This window comes from Sminthopsis crassicaudata, chromosome 2 (assembly GCF_048593235.1).
Source record: "Sminthopsis crassicaudata isolate SCR6 chromosome 2, ASM4859323v1, whole genome shotgun sequence".
NCBI classification, from domain to species: Eukaryota; Metazoa; Chordata; class Mammalia; order Dasyuromorphia; family Dasyuridae; genus Sminthopsis; species Sminthopsis crassicaudata.
In genome coordinates this window covers 246,469,793-246,486,559 of record NC_133618.1, presented here as the reverse complement: position 1 = coordinate 246,486,559, position 16,767 = coordinate 246,469,793, and the positions used below count along the sequence as shown (strand labels likewise).

The window sequence follows — 16,767 nt, the reverse complement described above, 5'->3', positions numbered from 1 at the left end:
TTTCCAACAATCCTCAGTTTAATGTACTTATTTCCCATGTTGGAGTGTTAAAAGTATTAAAACACCAGAATCCATAGACTTTTAAGAGAAAGTAATTTAGTGATAAATGACTTAACTCAAAATAGAAACTCCATATTCCATAACCCTAAGGACAAACTGAAGCGCTCTCTTAGAGCATGAAATGAATCTGACCCTACTATTTACATGGCTAATGCAAAGGCAAGTGAGAGAGAAGGAATTCAAAGAAAAATCTTTACTATCTAACTTCTATAATCCAACACCATTTAAAATAGTGTATTATTTATGGGCAATGGAAATCAGGAGAGAGAATAACACTCTATCCATTCTGCATAGTTAAATCTGGACTAGCTAGCTAATCCAAAAATTTAGTTGGCTCTTCTCCAGGAAAAAAGAATTCAGTCTTGCTCATTCAATATGGCACTTATCACATCTTCTCAAGCGAGAGAGTTTATTTTTACCTAAAGGGTTCTCATTATCAGCCAAGATTATTAATATAGAAAAAGGCATTAAAAGACACTTCTGAGATAACACTGTTGGCACAGGAGAAAAAAAAAAACACAAGTCACTGAAATGCCAAGTAAACAAATTTCCTACAGATGTTCCCATTTAAGAAGACTTAAGTCAAAAATTTATTCAACAGAAGGCTTGTTAATATGTAGCTCTCTGGATAACCTTTTAATTTTGTTGTTATCTATTTAAAATAAAATTACTTGAACACATAGGAGGCTTGCTTCCCTCCATTAGTTTTGAGTTCCCTCCCTGCTGTGGCTTTATTGGCAGGTCCGTAGTTATTTGTATTTCCATTTCTCTTAGGATTTGGGCGTATGGGTGCTTTGAGGGGCTTAAGATGCTCAACTGAGGAAAGAACCATCTGTGGCTGTTTGGGAATTCTAATGTTACCACTAGCCTGAATCTTAGAACTGCTGTCATTGCATGGCAATTCCAGAAGTTGTTGCTTTGCACCTTCATTTGGTTTCTTTTTCTTTTCTTTCATTCTCATTTCATAGTTTTGCTTCTGGGGACATGACCTGCTACTAATTGCATCAATAGTTTTGGGAGAACTCTGGAATACATAATATGATGGGTGGGCTTCTTCACAATGAACTTCTCTCTTTCGAAGATGAACTGCTTGGCCTGGGGAAAACTTTGTAAACCCTTCAGGATGGGTTAATATCCTGCTAGATAAAGTATTTGGAAACAGCCTGCTTTTCACAGGGCTTTTTGCAGACCACAAGGTACCAGGAGCAGTTTGAGGCCTTGCTTTGACTAGCTTTATTTTTTCATTTTGTACGGTTTGCATTTGTAGCCACTCCAGTTGAACAAGTCTATCAATATACTTCCCAAGAGACTCTATTGTTTGTGGGAGGAGCTCAGTTTTGTACTCTGTACTTGTTGATGAAGCCATATTATTTAAATCCCAGGAGTTAAAAGGTGGTGGAAGGAAGTCAGGATAGTAATACTCTGCCTGCTCAGAGCCTTGATCAACATGAGGATCAAAACAAACTGGATCAATTTCTTCAGCTCTAAGGTTAAGTTCTGGTGGTGTAAAAGGAGAAGGTGGAAAAGGAATTCTTTCAGAATCAGAAAGATCACTTGCACTGTCCTCATCAGTATCTTCTTCAGTAATACTCAATGACTGAAAATCAAGAAGTAATTTGCCCATTGAAGGCTCTGGAAATCTGGAACCAAATGAAGTAGCTTCAGCAACAGATGCCGAAATATTCCTTTTAGGGTCTCCTTCCATATGACTACCTCCTTTAAGTTCATCCTCAGTCCTTTGGGAGATATCTATAATACTGCTTTTTAACTGGGAAGGAATGAGAGGTAATTGAGATTTACTCGGCTTTTTTTCTAAGGGATCCTTCTTCTTTGAACCTTTTGCTCTATTCGGAGGTGGGCCAACATTCATACTGCTGTAGGAAAGAAAGCCATCATTCTTAGAATATATCATGCAAAGACAAAAACTAATCTGCCTGTTATTTGAAGTCAAAAATTTTTTTTGAAATCCTTTAATTTTACTTTTCAATTATTATACGTCATTAGAAAATTTAAGGTCCCCTTAAACTCTATTGCCAAAAGATTAGAGTATCCCAGAATCATTGAATTTTCCACATTCTGATGGAGAATATTTAGTACATCTTTTTTGTATAAAGGAAGTATTTTTCCCCAAAAAAAGTACCAAAAGTTGGGCATATTAATTCAATTTCACTCAAACTATTTAACTTTAAGATAGTGTTTGTATGAAAAGAAGGAGATCTGCTTCAATTATAGAATTTTCTTAAATGTCTTCATTATTATAGTTTTAGAGAAATTTTACACACTTTATAAACATTTGAAAAAACTGCTCTCAAAACTCTAATTCTGTTGTGTTTGTGATAAACAGTGCTTAATAACATTAACAAGTAAAATCCACAGTTTTAGTTTGCATGCCCATCTTTAATTTAAATGTAAATAATATGCAAAGTATGAGTCTCTTAATCATCAATGAAAGCTGTGGTGATTGTGAGCAACTAAAAATTCTTTATATTTAAAATGCAGCAAAAACACAAATCAGCTAAATCCCTACTATGACATGTTTTCAAAGAATGCTTTCAATTTAGAAATACAGTAAAAAAAAAAATTGTGATTAACTGAATGGAAAATCAGTGTTTCACAAGAAGCAGCCAAACTGCTAGAGAATAGAAAAAATAAGGACAGTACTACACTTTAAAAGTTTAATGAATAAAATAGATTTAATAAATACTACATGCACTAGTAGTTATATCACAACAAACTCATTCTTATAAGGTTTTGCCTTTTTGGTTTATTTGTTCACAGGACTATAAACTGTAAGAAAAGAACTTTCTTTGGGATTACACATCAAAATTTGTACAAAGCTTAATTCTGAACTATCTGGGATCTCACTCAGATTGAAAATGCTAATGGTTCTAAAAGCATAAAATGAATGGCTTATAATTTGACTTTTAGTAATTATTTAAAAATTGGGAATATATGGCAATCATGATACCTAACGAACATTTCTAGGCAAGGACTATAATTTTGTAACCTACAATGCTTTTGATTAATTAAAAAAAATGTAAATTGTTTCAAAAATAAATTGATCATGATAATGATCACAGGATCCTGTAAAGGGCAAAACTCTGGAGAAGTATATGTACCAGACCTCAGAGGTTATTTTAACCAGACTTCACCAAAATAAAAAATTCTCTCTAAAATATTTCCCAAACTTACAATGTGTCTTTTTCCCCAAGTTCTCCCTCCACCCCTCTTTTCTTTGCTCCCATATTTTTCAACTTATCTTGCATTTACATATCAATGTAAATATTATATCCTTCAAGTAAAATAAAATCTCCCTGTTCCTTATGGGAAGGAACTGATTCATTTTTGTCTTTATTTGCCCAACATAGTACCTTATATGTAGGCTCTTGATAAACCCATGTTGAATTTAATTGTTAAAATTAAATAAAATTAGTTAGAGTGATTAATTGATTTGCTTCAAGTCAGATTGATACAAGATAATCTGCAGTAAGCCTTAGAATTTAGATATGAGTATGTTATAGTAGAAAAGGCACAAAATTTAGAGTCAAGAGCTCTATGACCTGTCAGCAGAGGTACAAGGGAAAAAATACATTTGATTTACAAATAGTTTCAAAATTAGAAACTATTCTCTGCACATATACCATTTATTAGAACACATTTGTTAAATAATGGAATTATACAAAAAAAAAAAAAAAAAAAAAAAAACTTTACCTGTTTTTCTGACAAGACTCATTCATCCTATTCCCTTTCTTGTAAAAACTCCGTGACTGAACATCATCTAGGTTGCTATGAGATGTCTGTGAAATAAGCATATGTAGTAAGAATCATGAAAATATAAAAATTGAGCATGAAATCTGAGCAAGTTCTTTCTACAAACATTATGTTACCTTTTCGGTAGCGCTGGAGATATTCTTACTCAATCTGCTAGAAGATGGTGTCAGCTGGGGAAATGGTTTCTTTATTCCTTTTATATTTGGAAGGGATGTCCCACTGGTGGAAACAGAAATAACAGAATACCTCTTTTAAGTTATAATCAACATTATTTCTTGCAAATGAGCCTAGCATCAGCACTGGGTTGTCTAAAAGCAAACAACAAAATTTTAAGAGAAAAAAAATTCAATACAAAACTGTTAGAAGTAAAAAATGGCTGCTCTAAATTTACCTTATTCTTCAGAGATCGGCAAGAAATGTAAATTTTTTAAAAACCATAATCATGTTTATAATATATAACAGTGGTCCTCAAACTTTTAAAATAGGGGGCCAGTTCACTGTCCCTTAGACTGTGGGAGGGCAGGACTATAGTAAAAACAAAACGTCACACTATCTCCGCCCCTCAGCCCATTTGCCATAACCCCGTGGGCTGCATAAACGTCCTCAGTGGGCCGCATCTGGCCCACGGGTTGTAGTTTGAGAACCCCTGATATATGAGATGCTATAATTACTCTAAATTATGACTCTATGACTTAGATACATAGATACAAAGATATTCTTTTGGAGATAGTGAATTAGGGTAATAATGACATACAAGAGGGTAACTGACTCATAAAGCCCTCTGTATATGGAAGGACCCAGATATATGTTTCACTGATCCAAGTTGATGGCTTCACTTTGCTAGTTTATGACTACTCTTATCATGCCCTTAGCCCAATTCCTATTCTAGTTCTGGAATAATCAAATGATTAAACCTGACACTTTTATTGGAAGAGACAGATCAATCTACTCCCCTATAGCCCTACTCACCTCAACTTTACAGACCTAAATGCCTCCACCTGGCCATTATTGTCTTAATCAGTGTTGTCTCTCTCAATGAATTAGAAAGTAAGCTCTTATCCTAGAAAGCAAGGATGACCTTTGCTTTTGTATTTGTAAACTTAATACTTGAGACAAACTAAGGAGAAGCAACAATTTAACACAGTTTTTAACACACTATAAGCATTTAATAAAAGGTTTTCTCATTCATTCACCTATTCCTATATGAAAAAAGAAAAGTGACAGTTTTTGCGGGCTTTTTTTTTTTTTTTTAACCTTCTAGACAGGTACAGTGATGCTTTCTAAATTACCTTGGCCAAAAGAAACCAGAGCCTTAAAGTAATAGCTGGTTGATTAAACAAAACCAATGGAAGTCTCCTGAAAACTGAATTAATGAAAATGTCCTTAAGATGTATTGAAATTAAAAAGGAAAATATCCTTATATTTCAGGAAAGACAAAGGAGAATTTTAATAAAAATGGCATAACTTCTTTAATGAAAGCACCTTAAAATTTCTTATCAAATGAATGGCCAATCATCCTTTGGGGGATTTGGGGAATAAATACTCTGTATTATCTGTAAATCAATGAATTAAAATTAAGCCTCATTAGGAAACCCTGGAGCCACAAACATCACTAGTGGATTTTATGTCTATTAAGTCAAGAAATATACATTAAAACAGCTTCATTTGTGCAGGGCTGATTTCTAATATACCCCATCAAATCATTTCTTTTCTCAAAGTGTGTGTATGTGCATATGTATATGTGTACATATATACATATGCACATGTGTACACGTACATGCACATATATAAACATAAATAGCATACACATATGTCAACAGAATTCACTCGTCCCTCCAATAAATCATAAGCACTTTACAAAGAATCAAAAAAAAAAAAAAAAAAAAAGGTTTCCTTACGTTACCATTCTCTGGCGTGTTTCATAAGTCTGGCTTTCCTTTTTCTGTGCCCCTCTAGGCAGTAATAAGGGACTGTCTTTCATGCCTGGTCCCATAATTGCTCCCAAAAGAGTACGCTTGCACCTTTTTCATGTCACCTTTCGCTATAAAGCCAAAGGCTACAGCTTTTTGTACATTTAAGTCAGGAGGTGAAATAAGAAAAATATGATCAGGCCCTTAAGACGCAATAAACAAACGCAATCTTCTCTCTCTTGTGGCTTTAAAAAACCACCCAACTCATTCTAGTTGCTAAATTATCATGCTTCACTGATTGATTAAGGTGAGTTGCATATTCATCACACGATATTAATTAAACCTTGTCTTCTTGTCACCAGCTAGTGCATCACAGAAAAATAGGAACCCAGCAGTCTCGCCGCCCCCTCACTCCCGGGAATTCGTCAGTCATTTAGGCCAGCAAAGCATTGTGGGTGATGTGCAGAAATGACGCTTCACCTTACGTAGAGCTGCTCCTGCAGTCAGGTAGAAATGGTTCATCCCTTCAAGGCTGCACTTAATATGGCCAATGGGACCATTATGGCGGGAATAGATGCTAAAATAAGCTGCAGTCACCAAATGAAATGATAATTCCCAGGGGTTGACTTTTATTTGTGCAAATATACATATAAATATATATAGGCATATATATGCACTTGCAAATTAAATGTATTCTTATATTATCTACTGAATATTTATACCGTCCTGACAGATCCACGTAGATTGATTAGAGCTTCCTTTTTCGCAAGCAAAGAAATACGTGACTAAGCAACCAGACTTACTTCCCTTCTAGCAAGCTGCCTTCCTCCCAGCCACTAGTTACGGCAACTGCAGCTGCCAAGCTGGGCTGCTGCAGAAAGGGGAGGAAGAAAAAAAAAAAAGCTCTCGGAGAGGAGGTGCCTCTGCGGCACGCTGCGGGGGGAGTGGCTGAAGAAGCTGGTCCGAAGCCTTTCAAGAAGGTAGAGAAAAAATTCGGGGAGTGGTTGGCAAAGGACACCCTTTCAGTGTTTTGACCCAATTTGAGGCTGGTGGAGTTGGGGATTCCGGTAAGCGAGCTTGGCGTCACGGAAGGGGTGGGGCAGGGGCTCGGCTCCTAAGGAGCACCTTCTCAAATTGCAGGAGTGTGTGCTGCCCAGCTGATGTGGGGCGGGTGGGTGGGAGCGGCGATGTATCCTTCCCGTAACCTCTTTTTTCTTCTTCAGTTTAGGAATAGAGGGAAGCCCCTCAGAATTACGCCCCTCCCCCACCGCCTCGAACCCCTGTGGCGGCTCTTACAAGTTACTATTACTGAAGGGGGAAGTACAAGCATTCCCTTTTGAAACATTGTTTAATTGCAACAAACGGAAAAGGACCCCGGGCGCTTGTGGCCGATAGGAGATCCCCGGGCAAAGGGGAGTCCCCAGTGGCTTCAGCTCTCGCTGCGTCGTGCAACGGTACCGTGACAGCTCTGTGTATTGCTGGAGTTTCGGTAGAGGGTCTGCCCGACGTGCAGGACCGAGTAGTGGGGAGAGAGCGGGGGAGGGAGAAGCCTGGTCTCGCATCTCAATCTCTCCAGCTCCCGAGCATGTCTAGAGGGCCGGGTTCCCTTGGCCTGGCTCCCTCCTCCTGCTTGCGGCAGACCGTGCCCCGGACTGGCGTGAGAAGCCTCAGCAGCCCGACCGACTTGGACCGGGACATGTCCCGGGCGCGGAGACCAAGCAACCCCTTTTCGGCCCCAGAGCCCCAGTTCCGACCCCAGCAGCCGGCTTCCTCCAGCTGCGACCCTAGTCTGAGGCCCATCATTCACCGCCGGGCCCGCTCGCTCCCCAGCTCCCCGGAGCGCCGGAGGAAGGCGTCGGGGAACGCGGGGACCCAGTGCAGACCCGGCTGCAGTCGTCAGCACCGCGTGCGATTTGCCGATGCTTTGGGTCTGGAACTGACTCAAGTGAAGGTGTTCAACGCCGGGGAAGACCCGTCGGTCCCGGTGCATGTCCTCTCCAGGTTGTCCATCAACTCCGACCTGTGCTGCAGTAGCCAGGGCTTGGAGTTCACCATCCAGTGCCTGGTTCCGGACTTCCCGCAGCCAGCAGACGGCAACGACTTCTCCACCCGGTTGCAAGGCCAGCGGGTCTGCCTGGAGCGGGTCACTAGCTCAGACTTGGGTTTAAGCGGCACCATCCGGGTAATTAATGTGGCCTTCGAGAAGCAGGTGACTGTACGCTACACCTACAACTGCTGGCGGACTCAGCAGGAAGCAGGAGCCTGCTGGCGCAGCAGCGACGGGGATTCCGATGTATTCATTTTCTGCGTCCCTGTACCACCCTATATTCTGGGTCTCAGCTCTGTGGTCCAGTTTGCCATTAGATACCGAGTAGGGGGGAACGAGTACTGGGACAACAACGAAGGCCAAAACTACAGTCTCAGGTGCCAGACCCATCCTCTCAAAGTGCCCCAGGAATGTGAAAACACCTGGCACCTCTTTTCTTGAATTGGGGTCCAGGCTAATTTTTAGTGGGGGCGAGGGGAAGGCAAAGCTTACTTTCAGGAAGAGTACCCTAGGTGTGATTATAAAAGCTTTGACGTTTTTGTCCATCTTGTGCACACCTTGGAACAATTCTAGCACATTATTCTGCATATATGCGAGCCATACTAGCAGAAATTACAAGAGAATGTTAAAATAAGAATGAAGGGCCGTAACAATGTTTGTCTGTCTTTATTGGACTTCGTCCCATACTCATCTAAAACATAAACCATTTAGCCATTGGAATAGAGCTGTATTGTCTGTCTTCACGGCCTACTCTCAGCAGTTTCCTTCATCCTAAAGCTAGAAACAAACGTGTTATAGTCAAGTTTCAAAGCATGTGTAGGTGTTGTACCAAATTAATTTTTTTAGTTTGGGAGACCGATTCCCACTGTGTAATGTGGTATTTATGAATTTTGGTCCTAGTGTGGCAACCACTACCTTCAGAGGTTAGGTTTTGTTAAGTATATTTGTAAAGATCATTTCTCTCTTAGATTTGTAGGAAGGAAAACTCTTGATTTTTGCATGTGACCTAAGTGTGTCTATAGAGCTCAGTAAGCATTGTTAGCATTTGTGATCTTGTTATGTTTTCCTCTAGACAAATGCTTTCCCAAGAACAGGAGCATTCAGGGTTTTAATAAGGTTAAAAAATATGATTAATGTTGCTTGTGCTATGCCGGCTAGAAACAGAATGTACCACCTCCAGAATATGAAAAACATTAAGGTACCTTATGGTATTCTGGACGTGTCCAATCAAATGTGAGATCATGTTTCTTTGTCAATCCATCATTTGCATCTCTGTAAGAGTGGAGGACTATTAATAGTACAGAAATGTAAACTGAGTAACATAACTATTCATGTGTTGTGGTTTCTCATCTCATGAGGATCTATATTGCACATGGGCAACAGCCAAGAATAGATTTAAAACATAATTACTTCTGCCAAAATACAATTACAGTTTGTTTTTCTACCTAAAATATTTCCATTATAAAAGCCTAATAATTATTTTTCTGCATTGATATATGTGTTTTATCACATTACTCTATTTAGACTCAAAACTACTTGAATATTTAAAGAAGTCTTGCCTTAAAGTATTGTGTTTAGTTATTCCTAAATCCAGAATCCAGTTTCAGGTGAAAGATGCATTTACTGTTCCATTTATGAAGTTAAAATGATTACTTTTGTTCAAAAATCAAAGTTATATTAGCCATCTTTCAAAGTGAAGATGTTACATAAAATTACAAGAAGTTTATCATCAGCAAAAACACGGGTGGTAATAAATCCACAGGTGTTTGTACTTTTTTTTTTTTTTTTAACTGCTTAAACTGTGGCAATAGCAGATATTTGTAAATTTTAGTTGTACTCTCTTGTGCCTTCAGAAAATAGAGAATTCTAAATTCCAAATAATTTTTTTAGTTTTCTTTAATTTAAAAAATGTTTATTATATATCTCTTTCTCCAGCCCAAGGATAGGATGGATAGGATAGTGTTTACTAAAACCATACCACAATTATATAAGAATTCATTAGTAGAATTATGACTTCTTATGGTGCTAAGTGGTATTCTAATAGCTAGTATAGCAAATTTGGTGTTAAATTCACTAAGATTTCAGATGGAAAATATCCAGCCAACACTGTGATTTAAATTTTTGAGTATTAATTGACATTTGTTAAATCAGTAATTTTAAGATTTTCTGCAATTTAATCTATTTTCTTTGCTATAACTTGTTTAAAAGTTCAGTAGAAAAGCAAGCACTATCTTTGTAACCTCTTGATCTTAGATCACCTGATTCTCTGTATAGAAAATGAGTTATAGCTAGTCCTTAAAAATTATGCACTACATTATCATGCAAGAGAGAGGCAGGCCTAGTTGCATTTCCTGTTTTACTGCCTGACTAAGCCTCTGTGGTCCTGGCTTCTGTGCATTTATCCCCTGCCAGATGAGGGAGCACAAGATAGTGGTTGTGTGGTTTTTGTATTATTTATCAATGATTGGCTGCTAAATTTTTTTGCAGTGTAGCTAAAGGACAATGTGTAAAATTCAGTCATAAAGAGTTCTACATTTGGAAAGATAGGAAATAAGTTAATACATCTTAAATAGAGCATCTTTAGGGTTTGATGAGACAAGCTCAAGGTGCCTTTAAAATAATCAAGATTTGGAAATTTTAAAACATGAAATCCATGAACTATTAAAAGACCAAATATGGCTAACTAATCAATAGAGAAGATATGGAACACTGAAATGTCTTTTTAGAACGTCAATATTAACATCAATTGTATTACATATATTATATTGTATAATTAGTGGTTTTTCTCTAATTATTTTTAATGTGGTCATTGTTCTTTTTTATTTTTGCACTCATTTTTCACTTATTAAAAGTTTTAATATATGCACATATTGGTTGTTAATTCTAACAGTACTGAGTGTATCTTCTTTGTCACCTTTGTATAACTTTGGTTTAAATTGTTTCACACAGTTTTTCTCTCTTAAAATGATTAACTTTATTTTAGGACAAATGTGTTGGTTTTATCCTAAAGTTTCAATAGCCTCTTTATAAGTACTCTAACCTACTGTAAAGGAGGAATTTTTGCTTACTGGAGTAATAGTGCTAAATCTTAAAAAGAACATTAAATACTAAAACATATGCATATATCTTAAGATATTTGTTAAAGCATAAATGATGATCATGGATTCAGGAAAAAAAAAACATTTTTTTTTTTTGCATTTACCTTTATGAAATACAAAATAGCCATACAAAAGAGTGCAATTACCCACTTTGTCCTCTCTCTAACTTGGGAAGCTCTTAAAAATTATAGTTTTCAGGTGTGAAATTAATTTTGAAACTAGTTTTTTGTTATCTCAAAATTCATTAAATACATAGCATATCCCTCAGTTTTACAGCAAATAAAAGTGTATTTAAATGATAATAGTTAATCAAATTACTTTTATAGGTATAATGTATAATATGAAATAGCCCAGGAAATTTTATTATATATTGAAACGAAAATTTTTTTGGCACTTCCAATTCTTAAGTGTCAATGACTCTTTTCCTAAGAAAATTGATTTAATATATGCATTATTTATAACTAGTCCTAGGGGAAACATTTAAAATCAGGTTTTTAAAGTTTAGAATTAGAGTAAGTATTGGGAGAAATATAATGTTATTACTTAAGTCATTAAGTGTTTGATAGAGAGAGTAAAGCACTCTAGTGCCGGAGTATGTTCTTGAATCAGATTCTCATTGAGTAGATATTGGAGATAGCTTTTGGAATGATAATGAAAGTCTTTTAAAAAATCTGAAATAGTAAGTTTTATTTAAAAAAGTATTGGTGTGTGAAGTTATATGTATGAAGTTTAATGTTTACTGAAATATTTTAGAGACCTGAGTCTGATAATTAAACTGAAATATTAATGGAATGATTTCATCAAAAATTATTATAGTCTGTGTTTTTAACTTACAAGAACAAAGAATTTTTAAATTGTAAATGATTTTAATGATCTAATCCAATTCCTTCATTTTCATTGTACTCTTGAAATGTTAAATGACTTTTCTTGGGGCATCCTGCTAATTTTTGGCAAAATAAGACTAGATTTCATCCATATTTCTTTACTACCTCTAAATCAGATTCTTTCTACTACCTCATATTATATCTCCAATTCTTCATTGTGGGGAAAAACCAAACACGATTTTCACATCTCACTGGATAATCTATAGTGACAATAAATCTATTTTAAACTCATTTTCTACAACTAATCCATCATAACAAAAACTGGCCCCCAATACCATGCTACAGAAAGAATTGACTTCTTTCAACCTGCCATTATTTTAAAAGGAAAAAAAAAGTCTTTATAGATTTTAAGTAGGTTTAGGTTAAGATAGATTTATTTATTGTACAATTGCGAAATAATCTATACTATTCCATTTTCAGAATTTCCAAACTAGTTTTGTCCTAAACTCTGCCTACTTTCTTCAAGTTAGAGGACTATCAAATACTTTAAAAGCACAGTTTGTCCTTTTAACTAATTCTTTATTAAAAAGAAATTGAGTTCAAGAATTCAATTTGTAAAAAATTTATTAATTTCTGTTAAATTAAGAGCAGTTCAAAGAGCTACAGAATAATTCCCTTGTAATGTATATTATAATTGAGGATAGAGTAAATGCAGGTTATCCTAGAAGTCTTCATGTAATTTTGTGAAAGCTTAAAACTAAAACACTGGGGATAACCCTAGATATATATGCATTGAAAACAACTGATGTTATAGATGAGAAAAATTATCTACTAGGGTCTCAGGGGAAACTATGAAGGACTTAGTATTTAAGCTGAACTTTAAAAGCTGAGTGGGATTTCTGTTTGAAGGGCAGGAATGAGTAAAAGGATTCTATTTAAAGCAGGTGCTTGAAATCTTTTTTTTTTTTTTTCTTTTGAGTTAGGAATTTCCTTGGCAAGATGGTCAAACTCTATGGATTCTCAGAATAAAGTTTTTAAGTGCATAAAATAAAATACAAAAGATTTTTTTTAAACTAGCTATATTGAAATATCAAAATATCTTTTTTTTAAAGTTAATAGATTTCAGATAAAACTTTAAAATAAAAACTCTTGTTAAAAAGGGAACTGCTTTTTCAGGGCAAGTTTAACTTTTTTTTTTTTTTTTTTTTTTTCTTAAAGACCTCATTTCTACAGTTATTTCTTTAGAATTGTAATGTTTTTGCTGAAGCCTGGAATTTTTAAATTAAGGAAACAGACTCAAATGAAGTGTCTTGGCCAACTTTGTGTAAGTAGTAAGTAGCAGTAAATACTCTTTTCTAATCTACTGCTAACTATTCTGTCCAACAAATTGTATCAATACAACTTTAAATTTGAGGAATGTTGAGTTTTAATGGGTTAAAAGTTTAAGAGGGGTGGTTTTTAAAGCATCTGAACTTTGTCTTAAATTCAAGACTGCAAATTTCTTAAGCAGTAGTGACATCTACTGGCTTTTTAATATTGTCCCCCTATAAAACCAGTGAAATTCTTGGGATGCTCCTATTCTGATGATTATGCTGATTACTTCAAGCCTCCTCAGTAATTCACTGGCTCTCAAAAGAATCTCAAAAAGCCAAGCTATACGTAATGGGGGAAAACCAAATGGATGAACACTACCAGTTACCCTGATTATAAATATAATTTCATTGACTTAGTACATAAATCTTAGATGCTGTTTGAACTAGGCCCAGAGTTGAATAGGAGGATGGTTTATATCCTTTAGAAATCAGCATGGTACTTTTAATTATCACAAACCTTACTCCCATAAGAAAGTCTCCATTTTTAATGTTACTAATCTCTTGGCGATTCTATACTGTTATAAATTCATGGGATATGACTAAATATTCACAGGCAGCTAGGGAAAAAAATGAAAAGATTGGATAGAAATAATCTGTAACTTATTCTGTGATTTTTCTGATGGCGAAAAGATGTTTCAGGTGGGCATATTAATGTCTTGTGGAAAAACTGTGAATTGATCTAGATATATTAGAAGTGATTTATAATTATTCAAGGAAAGTGTCTAAAAAATGTGTATACCCTTTGGCCCAAATTCCATTGTAAGATTAGTGACAAAAATAAAGACTGTATTGCACCAAAACATTTACTGCAGCATTTTTCTTTGTTTTGGGAAGGAGGGAGGTGGCTAATAAGCCTCAGGGAAACAAAAGTAAATGCTCATGTATTAGGAAAAGGTTAAATAAATTTATAAATTAATGTAATGAACACTACTATTCTGGAAGCAGTGATGACTAGGATAAGCACAGAGAAACATGGGAAGATATGATGAATGAATGAAGTAAGTAGAATCAGGAAAACTATACAGTGATTACAACAATGTAAACGGCAAGGGCAACAAACCAATGGGCATAGAATTGCAAAATTATAATGACCAAGTTGGCTTTAAGGAAAAGATATGAAAAGATACTTCTTCCTGTTCCTTTCCAGGAGTGGAGTGAGGTCTATGTGGAACACTACATCTAACTGGAGAGTTTTTCAATATGTTGGTTAGTTTTGAACTATTTTTCCCCCTTTTTTCCTTCTTTACTATGTTATTCCTTAAATTGTAAATCAGTTATATTATTATTTATTTTCTTAAGGATGATGACCTGAAATTGGTAGGAAGAAAAATTTTATAGTGGTGATGTAAAATAAAATTATGTTAAAATTTATTTAAATAAATCAAAAATCATTCAAATCAGTCACTCCTAAAAATATGTAGCATTTGCAAAATGCACGAGTCATCTAACAAAGATAGGTAAAGATAACACCTTATAAACCCTTTAGGCACAACAGCTAAGGATTGACAGACATAATATTAGTTAAGCCAATTAAAACCATGAAAAGCTTTTAATTGGTTTGATTTCATCAGTGTTCACTGGACGTGTTACCCTCATAAGATTTTAAATATTAAAGGAAGGAAAAAGTATCACTAATCAGGAAGCATCTCAGCATACAATAATAAATCTGACATTGGTCCTATGTAAATTTAAATGGAAACATTTGCCATCTTTGACATTAAAAGTATAGACTGAACAACTAGCACTTTTCAAACTACAGATGAATCACCATTTTGTTGCTGCATCAGAAAATGGCCCCCTTTTCTGTTGGCATCTGTGAAAGACCCGGCGTTAAGGCCTGCGGGACTGAAGAATAGAGGGTCTTGTAAGGAGGACATGGACAAGAATGACAGAGGCAAAGGCACATCTGTGATGATGGAATGCCCCCAAGCTAGTGACGGATCCCTTCTCAGAAGGATCTGAGGTTTTCATGGGAATATCTGGTGGGAGACTTGGAACAGAGTATTTTGCGCCTTCTTTGTGTTATTTGGTGCGCCGGTTTTGGAAGTCGCTTTTAATTTGCTAGCATCTAAGGAAACGCCATAGTTAAGTAGCAGGTTCGGTTTAATTTGCACAGAATCGCTGTGGATTAGGGCCTGTTGGGGTCGGTCTGTGCGTCCCCTTCAAGTGCCAGACGAGGAAGGTCGCCTGCCTGCAGGACCAGGCTCCCACACATTGTAAGGAGTCGAGGCCTAATGGAACGGGCTTCGCCCGAGCGTCCTTCTCGTCCGCGCCAGGCCAGGCGGGCAGGTGGCTGCCGCGGACACCGGTCGGGGGCGGCAGAGAGCGCTGGCACGACTGGTTCTAGACAGGATTGGCAAGCGAAGCCGCACCTCCCGGGGGCCCGCTCTGGATGCGGGGCGGGGGAAGCCTGAAAGCTCCGTAGGGTAGGAGGCGTGTGTGACCACGGGGGCGTGGACCACGGCGTAGGGAAGGATAGAACAGCTATCTTCCGAGGAGGGGGTGGGTGAAAGGAGGAAGAGGCCCTCGAGTCTTCCCCTCCTCCTCTCCGGGGAGGCGGGGTAGCTTCACTCCCGCCCCACTCGCAAGTCCCGGGAGGAGTGGGGGTGGGGAAGGCGTCGAGACTCAGAGAGAGGCTGGCGAGAGGCGGGAATAGCCGCGCCGAGGACGAAGGTGATTGGAGGAGGCGTTCCGCGCCTTTTTCTCAGGAGTGAAGCTGCCGCCTGAGGCAGCGTGGGAGAAGACAGCTGGGGAGTAGCCTCCCGGGCGGCAGTCAGGATTCTGCTACAGGAAAGACGACGCGTCTGGACGCGAACGGTTGGCAGGTTCCCTTTCTACCTCTCCACCAACTGCCGGGGGCTTGACATGGTGGGGAGTCCGAAAATCTCTTTTCGGGAATGAGAGTGGGAAGTCCGCGTCCCCATTGGCCGAGGCCGCGCTAACCTCCTGGGGGAGAAGAGGAAGGGGGAGGCCGGCTTGCTCTGAGCCCGCGGGTGGGGGCGGGACCGAGGGGCTCCCTTACCTGAGGTGGGCCACTTCAGCATCGGCGCCTTCATTATCGAGGTTGATGCATGCCTCCGTGGTGGGAGCCTTTCCTTCCCCGCGCCCCCGCTCCTCTTCGGAGATGATCGGGGCCGGAGGCGCTGGTCGCTCGGCTGGTCCGAGGGGGCAGTAAGGACTTTCCTGGGGCAACGTCAGTCCCCCAGCTGGCACTTTAAAAACCGAGTTAGAAGGATCATGTTTGGTCCCCGTCGGGAGAAACCTGTGTTGGCCTTTCAGGTTCCCTAAGCCGAGTGTGGTGGGGGCGGGATGGTGTCGGGCGGGGGCCTACCAGGCCATCCTGAGGTGATTAACGGTGAGGGGATCTTCGGAATAACTGCGTTTTCGTCCCGTTTCTGGAGGAGAATCTTAGGATCATAGAAGGGGCCTTAACACCCTGACCAACCCTCCTCGTTTTACAGATGAGGAAACTGAGGCTTAGAGAGGTAAAGGTGACTTGGTCATAGTCCCATTGGTAATAAGTACGGATGACAGGATTCAAACCCAGGTCTTTTGACGCCAAATCCAAGGTTCTACATCTGATCGAGGCCCCATTTTCCCAACAATGACAGATTGATTTTGCTCTTCTCAAAGAGGATGAATACCTAAACTAGGGGGAAAAAAGATTTTGTCAGATAATGATAA

At 38.1% G+C, this 16,767-nt stretch overlaps 2 protein-coding genes across 7 annotated transcripts; one reads left to right on the top strand and one right to left on the bottom strand.

Moving 5' to 3' along the window:
* Nucleotides 1–436: 436 nt before the first annotated feature.
* Nucleotides 437–16,425, bottom strand: FAM217B (family with sequence similarity 217 member B). Of its 6 annotated transcripts, none has more exons than XM_074288735.1 (4): nt 16,106–16,425; nt 3,948–4,050; nt 3,772–3,857; nt 437–1,934 (listed from the first exon to the last, which is right to left on the bottom strand). In XM_074288735.1, the coding sequence occupies exons 3-4, from the start codon at nt 3,795–3,797 to the stop codon at nt 728–730; spliced, it is 1,233 nt and encodes a 410-aa protein (XP_074144836.1). In that variant the 5' UTR covers nt 3,798–3,857; nt 3,948–4,050; nt 16,106–16,425; the 3' UTR covers nt 437–727. The 6 variants fall into 6 exon arrangements, with proteins under 6 accessions (XP_074144836.1, XP_074144837.1, XP_074144835.1 ...); XM_074288736.1 differs by lacking the exon at nt 16,106–16,425 and adding an exon at nt 6,545–6,652; XM_074288734.1 differs by lacking the exon at nt 16,106–16,425 and adding an exon at nt 5,735–6,574.
* Nucleotides 6,680–10,675, top strand: PPP1R3D (protein phosphatase 1 regulatory subunit 3D). The gene is made up of 2 exons (XM_074288739.1): nt 6,680–6,808; nt 6,965–10,675. The coding sequence occupies exon 2, from the start codon at nt 7,327–7,329 to the stop codon at nt 8,227–8,229; it is 903 nt and encodes a 300-aa protein (XP_074144840.1). The 5' UTR covers nt 6,680–6,808; nt 6,965–7,326; the 3' UTR covers nt 8,230–10,675.
* Nucleotides 16,426–16,767: the final 342 nt, after the last annotated feature.